Source organism: Chelonia mydas, chromosome 11 (genome assembly GCF_015237465.2).
Source record: "Chelonia mydas isolate rCheMyd1 chromosome 11, rCheMyd1.pri.v2, whole genome shotgun sequence".
Taxonomy (NCBI): domain Eukaryota; kingdom Metazoa; phylum Chordata; order Testudines; family Cheloniidae; genus Chelonia; species Chelonia mydas.
The window spans coordinates 50,758,768-50,773,577 of NC_051251.2; the positions used below are offsets into that span (position 1 = coordinate 50,758,768).

Consider the following 14,810-nt stretch of genomic DNA (forward strand, 5'->3'; position numbering starts at 1 on the left):
TTAGCTGATCAATATCTGGCAAGCCTGACTGACTCCATGAAGAATGGTGATGGATCAGTGGGTTATCTATATCTGAATACCTGGCTTTCCAGTTACACCTTCCTCATTTGCAAAATATTAAATACAATTACAAAATTATTTTCACTGAATTATTTCTGTGTCACATTTTCTCTGACTTTGGAGAATGCACAATTTAGATTGGAAAACTTAAATTACAATAGATAGCTCTCAGGACAGTTGTTCGTATTCTGCTTTTCTCTAAATCACCATGCAATATCAATCATATACAGATATTTCTATCTATATAAAATATTTATTTATGAAGTGGTGTCTTTAATTTAAACAGGGATTACCCGGTACTGCAGGCCCACCTGGAGAGAGTGGAAAGCCTGGAGAACCAGTAAGTTGTCCTTTCTTCTTTTCGAAATCAAGAAATCAAAACACAAATATAAGAACAGCAATTCCTTTCAGGTCCCCTTTTCAGATGCAAAACACCTTAAAAATAGAGGAATCTGTATTTTTGTGTCCTGGGAAGCCGTGATCCATCACAGGGTCTTTGTGCCACAGCACTGAAGGCATTATCAAGGATGGGTGGGTTGGCAGCCAGAAGGATGAGGATTTGGTCAGTGTATCCATTATAGCGTATCTATTGGCCAACCCCCTATCAGAGTACGAAGGGGGTGGAGCAGACACTGTGGCTACTGAAATCATGATGAAATCTGTCATACTGTGGGCACATGTGGGCTAACAGTGCTGATCCAATTGCCTCACCTCCCTTTTCAACCCCAGATATACCACCTGAAAACACACCCTATGACAGCACTCTTAAACCTGAGAAGGCCACTATATTTTGACATCCATCTCTGGAATTACCATCCTCTTGAAAATGGTATTTCCAAGAATTAGATCATAACAGAAGCCAAACAGGAGTAGTTTGTATGATCACTATTGGGGGTAAAATTTGAAGGATGCCAAACACCATTTTTTGAGATAGGTTTACTGTGTAAAATGTAAAGTATATGGGTTAATAATATTTCTTGCATTGTAAACAGGGACAAAGAGGTGAAAATGGAGCCCCTGGACTCCCAGGTACTAAGGTAAGCATTGCAACAATATTTCTATGATTAAATATGTGAAGGAGAGAAGGTAAATAAACGCAGAACCATCGTACAGGCCTTGGGAACAAAGAACTAACGCATTTTTCTTTATGGCAGGGTGAAAATGGTCTCCCAGGTGAACGTGGTCCACAAGGTGCTCAAGGTTCCCCTGGAGCAAGAGGTGGAACAGGTCCTCCTGGCCCAGAAGGTGGCAAGGTACATACTTTATGCTCAACCCTTCACTGTGTTACATGAATCATTCAGGTGCACATTCAGATTTCATCTATATTTCCCCAATACACTTGTAGGGTCCTGCTGGTGCGCCTGGCCCCCCCGGTGGTACAGGGCCACCTGGTTTGCAAGGAATGCCAGGAGAGAGAGGAGGTAACGGAAGTCCTGGACCCAAAGGAGAGAAGGTAACTACTCCTTTTTTCCTATTAATTTTGTGAAAATACCATTTTAGCTTCAGACAAAGCAGCAGATTTGTCATATGTTCACTTTTGGCCTAATTTCAAAGGTGCTGAGTACCTGCAGTTCCTACTGACTTCAGTGAGAGCTAAAGGTACACAGCATCTATGCAAATCGGGACATATATTTTCAAGAGACTACACTATGTGAAAATGCTGAGAGATTCTCGGCTGGTGTAAATCGGCATAGCTCCACTGAAGCCAATGAAGTGATACCAATTCGCACCAAAGGAGGATCTGGCCCATTTTTTCTACTCCTGTGTGGTTGAATCCATTTTGAGTGTTACAACTGATTTCCATGTCTGCCTGTGTATTCTTAGGCAGAATGTTATACTGAATGCCAGATTTGCATTACCACAGTTAGAAAATCCAGTTATCGCGATACCCTTGTAACATTTTCCTCTGTAATTTTCTAAATCCCTTTTGATTTATGTTTGACAGGGAGAGCCCGGTGGCAGAGGTGGTGACGGCTTCCCTGGTAAAGATGGACCAAGGGTGAGTATAACCTCTCATACTGTGTGAACATTCTTATTACATGTGACTCAGCTTCAACAGCTGTTGAAGAGTCATTTACAATGCAAGTAAAGTTCTAATGACTGACCATCATTGTGACATGAACAGCAAACCTCATCATGTCCAGGGGAACTGATTTTGTTAGTGCAGGTTTATATTGAAAAAAAATTAGATTTAATCCTTGTTTCTCATAACTTACATTTTTGATCGTGCAGGATGCTGATATAGTATAAAATAGAATCTTGATTACTTGAAGCTTACAGATAAATAAGGTTCAGTTACTTGGGAAAAACATCCAGATGAAAGTAGCTGCTGGTTTCTCCAAAGTTAACTGGCTGAAGAGGACAAGACTGAGGTGTGGGGGAAAGGAGTATATAAAGACTTCCATGAATAATACTTCTACAGCATTTTATATATAGTAACTAGATGAAATATGCAACTTCATCCAACACATGAAATAAACCAGGCATGGTGCATCAACATGATGAGTCACAATAAATATAAAAAACTAGTTTATGGGAAAGTTATGATTGCCAAGGTATGTTAGATTTTCATTGTTGTTAATGTAGTCATTTGATTGTTTCTTCCTTACTCTGTGCCTCATCATATGCCCACTGAACTAAGTTTCTAACCTCCCACTGACTTCAGTGGTGTAGGACCTAGCCCTCTGCCAATAATAGAGGATAAAAATGGATCAGGTATTATGGAATCATGAGAAATTTGGTAAATTGTCTGGAGGTAAAGCTAGGTGAATGGATAAATTCCAGTAAATACCAATGGCATTACTCCCATTGACTTCAATGAACATTGGGAAAACAAAGTCAAGATGTCTACGCAATCCATCGAAGTGTCAATGTAACAAAGAAGTAGATTGTGTGCTATTAAAATAACTAAAAAGCCATATATATACTGAGCGTGAGATGCAAGTTTTATTGATCACAATACATGAAAATAATACTCCTGTACTAAATACATTATTTTCTAATTTTGTAGGGATCTGCAGGTCCCATTGGGCCCCCAGGTCCAGCTGGCCCACATGGAGATAAGGTAGTTTACAACCTTGTGTTGAAATGAGGGTTGTGTATATATGTATGAGATTTCCTCCTTAGATGGAGGAATAATTCTTAAACAAACATCTTTCCATTCTTTCAGGGAGAACCTGGTTCAGCCGGACCCCCTGGTCCTACAGGTGCCCGTGGTGGTCCTGTAAGTGATCGTCCTTTTTGTTCAGTCATAACTCTACTGTAGATTCTATTACCTGGGTGAGATTCAGCTCTACAGTTAAGTGATGTCTTCAAGAACAGATGGGGCCTGATTTCAAAAGGTGCTGAGCACCTGCATCTCCTACTGACTTCAGTGAGATTTGTTCTGGCTCAGAACTTCTGAAAATCAGACTACTTATTGTTAAAGCTATGAAAGATACCAGAGAAGTGGGAGAAAATCTGAGATGCACAGTTTCTTGGTATTTTCATCTCTGGTTGAAAATATCACTAAATAAATAAATAAAAATGAAATCCTAAAAGTTTTGAACTATTAGTTTGTTTAATGGTCTAATTTTGTATGTTTTCTATTTTAATAATTAAGTAAACTTTTCAAAATTCACTTATTTCATGGTGTTCCTTTTCATATTGATAAAATGGGCCAAATTTTGATCTCAGTTACACCAGGGTGAAACTGGAATAACTCCACTGAGGACTTACACGGACGTAACTGAGAACAGGATTTGGCACAAGGCTGATAATTATCTAGAGTGACATAATTAAACAGTTTGAAAGTATAAAGTTCAGTAACCACATTTAAAATTTATTTCAAGTAGGGGCATGATAGAGTAACATGAACCATGTTCACCAAAGAGTTCTCACACATGAGGTGTGAAGAATATTTTTCTCATTCTTACATCTAGCATATGTTTCTTTTCTGCAGGGTGATCGAGGTGAACAGGGCCCCCCTGGGCCTGCTGGCTTCCCTGGAGCCCCCGTGAGTATAAATACCAAACAAGCTGGATACTCAATTTTTATTTTTAATTCATGTTAGTAATAACTGACCATATTCGTGTCCATCTTAGAATGATTTACCAAGCACAGCATGGCAAACTATAACTCTATATTCCACTTCTATATTTAATATGTATTTTAATTATTTCCCTTTGTTTACTTACTCAGCCATACTTCAAGATTCCCATCCTCTTCCCTATCAAATTCTCTTTAGTGAGATTTAGAGCAAGAGACACCTATCAATACAGTCTGCAACCAGAGCTGAGTTTCTAAATTGTGTGTCAGCTCCTTAGACAAGAGTATCTGGGTCTTGGTTCTGATCTCACATTGGATTTATATTATCCATTGCCTTCAATGGATTTATAACTTATAGCCATGTATTCTTAGTTAACAAGTGGATACATCCAAGGAAACTCAACTACCTTCCGTCTCATAGCCCTTTTAACAAAACAGAATTTATAAGAATTTATTTGAATACAGGGACAAAATGGGGAACCTGGTGGAAAAGGAGAGAGAGGCCCTGGTGGTGAAAGAGGTGAGCCTGGTCCCGCAGGAGCTGCAGGTCCTCAAGGAGGCCCTGGTGCACCAGTAAGTATTAAGTATTCATTGTTACCCAAATTCAACTTCAAATTTCTTTCAGTTGTGATATTAGTTTGAGCTGTTGAAAATGCATAATGCATTGACACATCTTAGAATCTTATCTGTTGTTGACGGTTTTTCATATCAGATTACAACGTTCTTTTCATTCACTGTAGGGTCCAGCTGGTTCCCAAGGAGCAAAAGGAGAGCGTGGTGCTCCAGGCAGCCCTGTGAGTGTTAACCTTTTCTGTCAGTCTATCGCTGATAGACAACACTGCTGATTATTACTGGGGCAACAACTCCAGCACGATCTGCAGCAAGCACAGTGCATTGGTGGTCTTGGACTGGCTTTGGCGTAACAAACTTCTCCTGCACAGGAGTAGGCTGGAGTAACTAAGCCAAACCATCTATGGCCTACTCCAGGTCACCTGCGATTTTGATCTGAAAGACCACCTTGGCAATTTTTCTTAGACCCTGAGATATAGCTGAGATCTTCCAGCGTCAAAAGTTAACATTGGGACTGTATGTTTAGTTATCATGGAAATTTATTCAGCTCTTGTACAAAATGGCTAAATATCACCCAGCCTTGCTCTGTTCTTTGCCTAACACCTTTGCCATGATTTTGAAACCACAGCAGAGATGTATTGTGTTAGAAAACTCAGGTACCAATCAAACTTCTGATATTCCCTCATCCTTTTTCTTTCCTGTTTTGTTGCCAATGTTTTAAAATTGACTACTACGCTTACTTATGCATTTCAGGGTTCATCTGGTTTCCCAGGTGCTAGAGGCCTTCCTGGTCCTCCTGGTAATAATGTAAGTGTATACTTACCTTGCTGTTATATCTAACTCATATCACTATTACAGTACATTGGCATAAATAATACACAAGTATACTGAAAGTAAATTTTCTTCTTTGTCTTAACTTCACAAAAATGGGCTTATCCCCATCTCACTTTGCTTTGGATGGCAATTCTTTCATTTATTGTCCTGATAATCATTGTGCTTGCTCCTCCAAAGCCTACTGAACTCAGTGAGGTCTCTCCATTACCTCCAGTAGAATTTGGATTATTTATTTATCTATCTGTTTATGGTGGTCATAAATGTCCTATTCTCTCTCTTGCTCTTTATGATGCAAGAAATGTACAATTTAGGATCTTGACTTGTAGTGTTTTCTTCTCACCCAAATCCTCCTTTCTTTCTATCAGTGATTTTAAATTGTGTTCCATAGATCACAGTTGATCGTTTGGGCTCTTTTTGGCTGCCTGCAGAATGAAACAATTTTAGAACCAAGCAGTTAGAGGGAGGGGTATTTGGAAAGAAGATGGTCCATAGGAGCATCATTCCCTTATGGAGGTGACCCACAATATGAAGATCAGATAACTGAAAATCTACACTATCCCATTATAATCACTATTTCCTGCATATTACACTTTCCCAAATTTTTATAGACCATCTCTGTCCCAAGAAAAGCTATTCTATATTACACTTGTTCACGCCATATGCACCTTCTTACACCATAAATACTAGACTATGACTTTGGATTCTTTTTTTTTAAACAAACTGAAAAATGGACGTGGCAAAGTTGGATAAATCAACTAAATTCCATTAAAGATTAGCATTTACCCACAGTTACCATACAGTCTTAAGTGAGAAATGACATAAGAAAAGTTCCTGCTTCCTGTCACACCGTGAGATTTTTCTTAACAGATTCTTATGTCTTTTCAATATTCCATAGTCACAGACAGTCCCAAATCAAAGTTCTGCTTCACAGTTAGAAAATCACGACCATGAGAAGAATATGTATATATAATCTACCCCCAGTAAATACTGGATAATAAAGTTCACATTTTTTGGCCTTATCTAAAGTCCTGTGAAGTCCACAGAAGTATTTCCATTGGCTTCAGTGGGTTTTGGATCTGACCTTTTATTGAAAAGATTTCATTGCATACATGTTCCATCTCTTTGATACCAGGCACTCCATACCAGGGCTATGATACAGTGACAGCGAGAGTACTAGAATCTGTTCTGGGTGGGAGATTCCAGAAATCAACCAGTACCATCAATACGTAGGAGTCCCTCTGGCAGAGCCCTGGGATAAAAATATGCAGTTCCACTTCCACCCAAGACTTAAAATATCAAGAGGAAAAAAAATCTAGATTTAGGTGAGGGGATAGGCTTTTATATAAAATCAGGCCAGCCTTTCCAAATGTAGGTGCCTAAAGTTAGGCATCTAAGTCTGCATTTAGACACCAAAACAAGTGATGTATTTTGCATAGGTGCTGAACTCTCACAGCTCCCACTTACTTTAATGGAAAATGGTCTGTGTTAAATTGATCATGATGAAGTAGTATATAGTGTTGACTCATCTAGTATATCCGATATTGTATCTGAGTCTTCTCTCTTTAAAATTCATGTATAGGGCAATCCAGGGCCACCTGGTAATGTTGGAGCTCCTGGAAAGGATGGTGGTCCTGGTCCGGCAGGTAGCACTGGTCCGTCTGGTAGCCCTGGAGGTGCTGGTCCTAAAGGTGAGCCTGGCCAACCAGGTGAAAAAGGTTCACCAGGTTCAAGAGGAGAAACGGTAAGTAAATTATTTTGCAGTGTTCATTAAACCTGTGAATAGGAATTTAATAAGTATGTCATCAAAAGAAGATAATGATTCAAAGTCATGTTTCAACTGAGTACCTAACACTTATTTATTTAAAATATTTTTGACAGGGTCCACCAGGTAGTCCAGGCCCCTCAGGTATAGTTGGTCAACGTGGTATTGTGGGACCGCCAGGCCTTGCTGGCAGACCAGGTGCTCCTGGCATGCCTGGCCCAAAGGTAAATGGAGGTTTATTGACATAATTTACCCTCAAAGATAATGCAGCTGACATTATGCAGTAGATATCTAGTAGAGTTTCAGCCTTTCACAGAATTACAGAAATGTAGAGCTGGAAGACCTTGAGATGTTTTCAACTCCAACCCCCTGTTCTGAGGCAGGACCAAGTGAAACTAGACCATCCCTGACAAGTGTTTATCTAATTTGTTCTTAAAAAACCCCAGTGATGCGGATTCCACAGTAATCCTTGGAAGCCTATTTCAGAGCTTAACTACCCTTATAGTTAGAAAGTTTTTCCTAATATCTAACCTACATCTCCCTTGCTACAGATTAAGCCCATTACTTTTTGTCCTACCTCCACTGGACACAGAGAACATTGATCACAGTCTTCTTTATAACAGCCCTTAACATATTTGAAGACTGCTGTGAGGTCACCCTTCAGTCTTCTTTTCTCAAAACTAAAGATTCCAGGTTTTTTAAACCTTTCTTCATAGGTCAAGTTTTCTAAACCTTTTATGATTTTTGTGACTCTTTTCTGGACTCTCACCAATTTGTCCACATCTCTCCTAATGAGTGGGCCCCCAGAATTAGACACAGTTTAATGACAATCCTGAATTCCACATGTAATGAATGTGACAAAATTTCTTGATAATAGGCCAAATCCTGAAGTCCTTACTTGGTTTGTACTTAGGCAAATTCCGACTGATGGCAAAGCTAAGTGAAAATTAAGTAGGGACTTCTGGGTTTGCTCCAGTAGTTAGAGAATGGCACGAACTATAAAGTTACTATCCAGACTAAACTTTCCCTGTATTGAGTCGTACTTTAATCTGGAGTTGTCTTTGGTCTCTACTACTAATATTCTTGGATTGTTCTGAGGATTATCTAAAAGTATATGAACATCCTCACACAACTGAAAAACAGAATAATTCACTAGTAAATCTTCATAAAATGCATCAGAATTCTGACACATCATTTCTCCAGTTGTACCACACTTCTCTGTTCTCTTTAACTCATTATTCAATGGAAAGGCCCATGCAATTCATGAGTAGTTCATCGGTGTTAATGTCACTCATTACCAGCTATTCATTTGCTAAATTTTCATTATGTACCTTGCTCAAAAAATATAAGACAAACAGAACATCACTTTCAAACCCTCACAGAAGCTGTTCATCCCACATCTGTTGGGCCAGATTCTGTTCTTATTTATTCCATAGTAATCAGTGGAGTGGCACTGGATATTCACCATTGTAGCTCTACTGAAGTTAACCCACTCCTTCCTGGTCAGTGTTTTTGCACAGGATGCTGCACTTGATTGGGGAGGGGAGGGGAGGGAGAGAGAGAGAGAGAGACCAAGAACTGAATAATTTGATGACATTACAAAAAATCAATATGTAATGAACCCATTTCATTTTTCTATGCAGGGTGAAGATGGTAAACCAGGCAGCAATGGTAACCCAGGAGAACGTGGCGCTCCAGGTCTACAAGGTCCTCCTGGTCTAAGTGGCTCATCTGGAGAATCTGGCAGAGATGTAAGCAGATATTTCAGATTTTCATGCTAGACTGTGAATTATACACAGGCCTGTCTAAGGGGGAACTACAGTTGATTTAGAATCCCTCCCTGAAAAGCCTGGTGCATAGGGGAACTGGCCCAACACCGTTCTCATTTAAAAGGATGCAGCCAGTTCCCCCTAGTCCAGCCTACCCTCTCTGTAGACCATGGTTCTATCCTAACTGGTGTCAACCAAAGGAACACTCCCTTCACTGTTACAAGTGCAGGGGCTGCAGCTGTGACAGATCCTTATAAGGGCTACACAAGGGGGCAATATGAATCTCCTGGCATGCTGTCTTCCTGAAAATCTGCAGAAGGGCTGCCTACAACCTGGTCCTTTTTGTGAGGGCTGTATTTAAATCATTTCTGTCTCTCTTCTTCTTTTGAGGAGCATTATCCTGATTAAGTCTAAAACATGTTGGCTATGCCATAATGCTGCGAATATTTAAACTTTTACCTCTCCGTGTTTTTCAGGGTAACCCTGGATCAGATGGCTTGCCAGGTCGTGATGGATCCCCAGGACCCAAGGTAGGAGGCATTAAGTATCTATGGCATGTATAGATTGCCAATCCCTGAGGTATCTAGGTACTGATCTGTACTGCACCTGCTGTCTCTACGGCATCAGTGAGGTGTTGGTTACATATGCACTGTGTTGTAATAAATAGATGTGTTTCTGATGCTGGCTGTTGTGAATGTCTCTGCAGGGTGATCGTGGTGAAAATGGTGGCCCGGGTTTACCTGGTGCCTCTGGTCATCCTGGGCCCCCAGGGAACGTTGGTCCAGCTGGAAAAACAGGTGAAAGAGGACATCCGGTAAGTGCAAACACCACAGAAAGCACCTACTGTCCATTTTGTATTGTTTTACCAGATGCAGTCTGTTTTATACACTAACAGAGAGCACAGGAGTATGGAAGAGTCAAACTGTGTGTGTGTCTGTCTGTCTGTCTGCAGCAGTGAAAGGCTCTGGCTGGGGAGAGGCAGCAGGGAAAGTCTTTCACTGTGGTGGGGAAAGGTTCCAGCAGCAGATACTACACTGCTAAAAATATCAGTGTAGACACAGAGAGGCACTGCTTGGACAAATAGAGAGCCATATAGGGAATATACCCCAGGCATCAGGGGTCTAGGGCACTCTGTTCACTTAAGCAGTGCCTCACTGTCTACACTTCTGTTTATACCTGGCATGCCGTGTACTCTACATGCTGCCATAAGTGTAGACCTTCCTAAATCATAAGTAGCTATGCACAGTTTAAGCTCAAACCCATATAGTACTTTTTGATGCCACATAGTCAATAAGCCAACCAGACTGTCTCTCTTTACAAACTATGCTATCCCTGTACAGCACTAGTAATATTATAATAGCTGAGGGAGTTGTACACTTTGGAAAAGCCCAACCTCTCACCAAATGTTGGGTCTAATCCTATAGGACACCAAGTGCCTCCTTACAGGAGCCAAATTCACTTGCACATGAGGCCTGGTCTAATGTATCAAAGGGATTGTTTAAGTGGAGCTGGCTATCAAGTAGATTTTGTAGTCTTTGTTACCAAATAATATAAGAAACTTATCAACAGAAAGCTAAGCTCAGTTACTAAGTTTGTGGACTTTCTCCCTAGTTTCTGACCAGCTCTAGTATTTGCACGTACTGTCTCTCTAGAGAAAAGAGTATGGCAATTGCATTTGATCATGAATATCTCTCATTCCTTTTTTGTCCCTAGGGTCCTTCTGGTCCCGTTGGCCCTGCTGGTCCTTCTGGTGCTCGTGGTGCTCCAGTAAGTCCCCCTTTAAAGCACTTGGACTATCAGTTCTGCCATTTTCTGGTTTTGACAATTTCTCCTACTTATTTTTATATCCATTTTTATTACTAATCTATTTTTAAAGGGTGCCCAAGGTCCTCGTGGTGACAAAGGTGAAACTGGTGAGCGTGGCAGCAATGGCATTAAGGGTCATAGAGGATTTCCTGGTAACCCCGGTTCCCCTGGTCCCCCTGTAAGTATTATGTTGAAATTTTATACTAAGGCTATAATTCGTCTTTCAATTACAGTGATTCAATGCCAGGTAACAGAGAAAAAGAATTCAGCGTTATGTAATTTACTAAAGCATCTGTGTATTTTAAATATTAAAGGCAATCAGTAGTCTTGATCCCGATGTTACACCAAGGGGGGACAAGGATGAATAAAGATCTCAATGGATTCATTAGGTTCCTAAGACACAAAACTGGGTTTGAGAAAACCACTTTGAATGCGGCTTCTGGTTTTGTTTAGGGTAAATAATATTCACATTTATGGTCTGTGACTTTGTCAGAATCCTAGTGTTTTTCTCTTGAGATTTTCAAAGATGCCTATGGGATTTGGCTGCCCAGTTTTGGCTAGAAATTAATGGCAACTGGATATCCAAATCCTTAATTTGGCTTTGAAATCTACTACCCTTAGAGTCTGAAGACTGAATTTTTTGTTGCCCTGCAACTTGTGTAGTCATTTACACCGGCAATGTGAGTGTGAAATGCTATCAGATCAGAACTCTAGTGTTTTACATGCACTGTGCACTCATTTTGTTTAGCTATTAATGACTACACAAGGCACAGAGCAACAAATAATCCAACCCTAGGTATACATAATTGTCTTCACAGTCATATAATTCTGCATGAAGAAGATTTGTATTTAAAGGAATTTTAACGGTACAGCTTTCACTGACTCTAAAGAGAATCTACAGACCAAATCCCATGCAATTCTCTGAAAACGAATGGGTTATGTAATGTCATAGCAATGCCACAACTGTAATGGCATTGCATGTAAAATCTAAATGAGTAGAGGCCATGATTAAAAAGCCATTAACCAAAATTTACCATACTGTGGCATCTGATCTGCGGCTCACTACTCTCATGGACAGAGTCAAATCTTGACAGAATTCCATTAACTTACATTTTTCAATAGGAAGCTATTAGCCCTATTTATTCCTTGGCAATTCATCAATAAGTAAATGGTCATTTACTCTTAATTTATTTAAAATAATTGATGTTTGCAGAATCCTTAAAAGAAATCCTGCAAATACCATAGTCAGCGCTGCAGTGATAGTTTTGTGTATTCCAATAGAATTAGGGCTTTAGCCAGAGCCCACAGAAGTCAATGGGAAGACTCCCATTGGGCACTGGATGAGACCTTATACTTTTCTGTTTAGAGAATGACCAGGTTTTATTTGTCATGTCTGAGCTTGAAAAACCTTTTTTCAATTATTTGCTTTACATAAAAAAAATCTTTAAAGTTATCTATTAAAATGATTACACAAGAAACATCACAGAGATGCCTGCTGCATCCAGTAGGTTAGAGAATATTTATGACCCATCTTCTTTTAACAGGGTCCTCTGGGTCCACAAGGTGCAAATGGAAGTCCAGGAGCTATGGGAGCGAGAGTAAGTAACACTTCCTGATTAAGCAAATCCAACTGTGTTAGAACAAATGCTTTGAACTAAAAATATGGCAACTGTCAAATGGCAAGAGCTAAAGAACCAGGAAGCACATGATAATTCATAAGAATGAAATGCTTTAAAATACTTTTTAATATTTGAAATAATGCATAAATAACATATGCGATCTTTTATATTTAACCGTGTTTGTCATTGTTCTAGGGTCCCCCTGGCCCAGCTGGTCCTCCCGGAAAGGATGGTACGAGTGGTTACCCAGGTCCCATAGGTCCTCCAGGCCCCCGTGGTAATCGAGGTGAAAGTGGGTCTGCGGTAAGTGGACAGCAAGCACAACTTTCATTAAATGAACAACTCCTTTTTATTGATCGATCTATCTTTAAAAAGATGAACCTTTCTAACACTGTGCATGCTGGAACGACAGCTAATGTAGAATGTATCTACCCACTGAGCACCAGGGGCTTGATCCAAGTCCACTGAATTCAATGGAGACATTTAATTCATTAGGCTTTGGCTCAGGCCCCAGATAAGCACCAACATTTCCCATTTAATATGGGAGAGCAAAATCTCCTCTTCTCTTTAAAGCCTTGACAACTCTGCGGGCTAGTGTGAAGTAGAGGCAGGACTATAGCCTACTTTCCCCAACTGGGGAGGCTAGCACTCTCAGTTTAGTTAATTGCCTTTGTTCCTTAGCCATATTGTGGCTGCTCTGCATGCATGAGTACAAGGGCTCCCAGCATCTTCTTCATCTCTACAACTCAACTTGAACAAGGTGGCCCACAATTTGACACTGAATTAGGAAGAGGATGGGCTAAACTGGTCCCACAGTGGCTAACAGTAGAGCTGAGTGAAAACAAAGCAATAAAGGTTTTTCTGTAACTAGCACTGTCCTTAGCTTTATATTTATGGTCCATATAGTACTTGTATGGACTTGGGTCTGAGCCTGCAATCCTTAATCAACATTATGTTCTTTATTTCCTAGGGTTCACCTGGCCACCCAGGTCCCGCAGGTCCCCCTGGACCTCCTGGGGCTCCTGGTCCATGCTGTGGGGGAGGTGATGGCATTGGTGGTTTAACTGGTGAAAAAGGACCATCATCATACTACTACGGAGACCAGCCATCTGAAAACAAGGTCAATATGAACGACATCTTATCTTCAATGAAATCAATTAACAACCAAATTGAAAACATCGTTAGCCCTGATGGCTCCCGGAAGAACCCAGCTCGTAACTGCAGAGACCTGAAATTCTGCCATCCTGAACTCAACAGCGGTATGTTAGATTTTTTTTTTCAGTATTGGTAATACCACCTGGATCTTGAATTGTTCTGTTTGCAGTGTGACTGTACTCTGAAAAACGAATATGAACCAGTTGCATTGTCATGGCTGGGCTTCTCATATGTCAATAAAAGACTGTTTTCTAACGGCCAGCACCACAAAGTAAAGCTGAAATCTGAAAGTCCAGTTTGGTTCTCTTTCTTGTACATCATCATTAGTAACTGAGGGCCTGATCCAAAGCACAGTGATATCACTGGAAAGATTCCTATTGGTTTCAGTGGAATTTGCTCAGACCCAAAGTCACAGCAGGGCAAATCAGGCCGTGAGTGAGAACTGTGCAACCATATTTTCTTTAGATTATACCCTTGGTTTCACCCATGAAACTTTGTTGCTCCTCTACAGGTGTCAGAATTTTCTTTTTTTTTTTTTTAGTAGAACTGCACTTTAATTGAATTTTGGGGGTGGGAGCGGGGAAAGTGGGAAAGCCTCATTGAAATAGATTTATTATTAATACTTTCCTGATAATATAACATGGTGTTTTACACCAAAATATGAACCCTGCATGCAATGATTCTCTTTATATCTGAAAAGTTGTTTTGTAATAGGTTTATCAAATTGAATCAAAACTTTATTTTCTAATTTATTGTCCATTAGAGAACCAAATAAGTAACAAATGGTGTAAAAGCAGTAACATAAAATCTAATTACAAAAAGATTACACTTAATCAAAAGCTTTAGAGGTGCTGTAATCTTTATCAAGATCTGTTTTCCATGAAATCCAAACACACAAAAATAAGCATTCTTCAAAATGCAGAAATCTGTTGAAAAATAATTGTCGTCATCGACTTACAGCATACCATTCCAAGAGTATAAAGTATGGTAAATATATCTTCCATTATAATAACTTAAATACAAACTCGTGGAGAAATGAAACTACTGACATTTGAATGCTGACTTTAAAATCAAATTCATCATCAGCATATAAAGAGTGCAACCCCACTGTCGTCGGTGGAGTCTTAGGCCAATAACAAGTTTGCCCCCAAATGATTTGGGCCCTGATAGAACAAAGTACTTAGTATAAGTAAAAAGAACAGGAGTACC

At 39.9% G+C, this 14,810-nt stretch overlaps 1 protein-coding gene across 1 annotated transcript in view; it reads left to right on the top strand.

The window, feature by feature from the left end:
- Nucleotides 1-14,810, top strand: part of COL3A1 (collagen type III alpha 1 chain) — a 67,904-nt gene that overhangs the window by 49,327 nt on the left and 3,767 nt on the right. Inside the window, exons 28-48 of the mRNA XM_007069899.4 lie at nt 347-400; nt 1,053-1,097; nt 1,215-1,313; nt 1,406-1,513; nt 2,006-2,059; nt 3,071-3,124; nt 3,230-3,283; nt 4,001-4,054; nt 4,552-4,659; nt 4,827-4,880; nt 5,410-5,463; nt 7,070-7,231; nt 7,369-7,476; nt 8,896-9,003; nt 9,498-9,551; nt 9,728-9,835; nt 10,735-10,788; nt 10,898-11,005; nt 12,372-12,425; nt 12,642-12,749; nt 13,417-13,705. Coding sequence (XP_007069961.2) covers nt 347-400; nt 1,053-1,097; nt 1,215-1,313; nt 1,406-1,513; nt 2,006-2,059; nt 3,071-3,124; nt 3,230-3,283; nt 4,001-4,054; nt 4,552-4,659; nt 4,827-4,880; nt 5,410-5,463; nt 7,070-7,231; nt 7,369-7,476; nt 8,896-9,003; nt 9,498-9,551; nt 9,728-9,835; nt 10,735-10,788; nt 10,898-11,005; nt 12,372-12,425; nt 12,642-12,749; nt 13,417-13,705 — 1,891 coding nt within the window. The remainder of the gene's footprint in view (nt 1-346; nt 401-1,052; nt 1,098-1,214; nt 1,314-1,405; nt 1,514-2,005; nt 2,060-3,070; nt 3,125-3,229; nt 3,284-4,000; nt 4,055-4,551; nt 4,660-4,826; nt 4,881-5,409; nt 5,464-7,069; nt 7,232-7,368; nt 7,477-8,895; nt 9,004-9,497; nt 9,552-9,727; nt 9,836-10,734; nt 10,789-10,897; nt 11,006-12,371; nt 12,426-12,641; nt 12,750-13,416; nt 13,706-14,810) is intronic.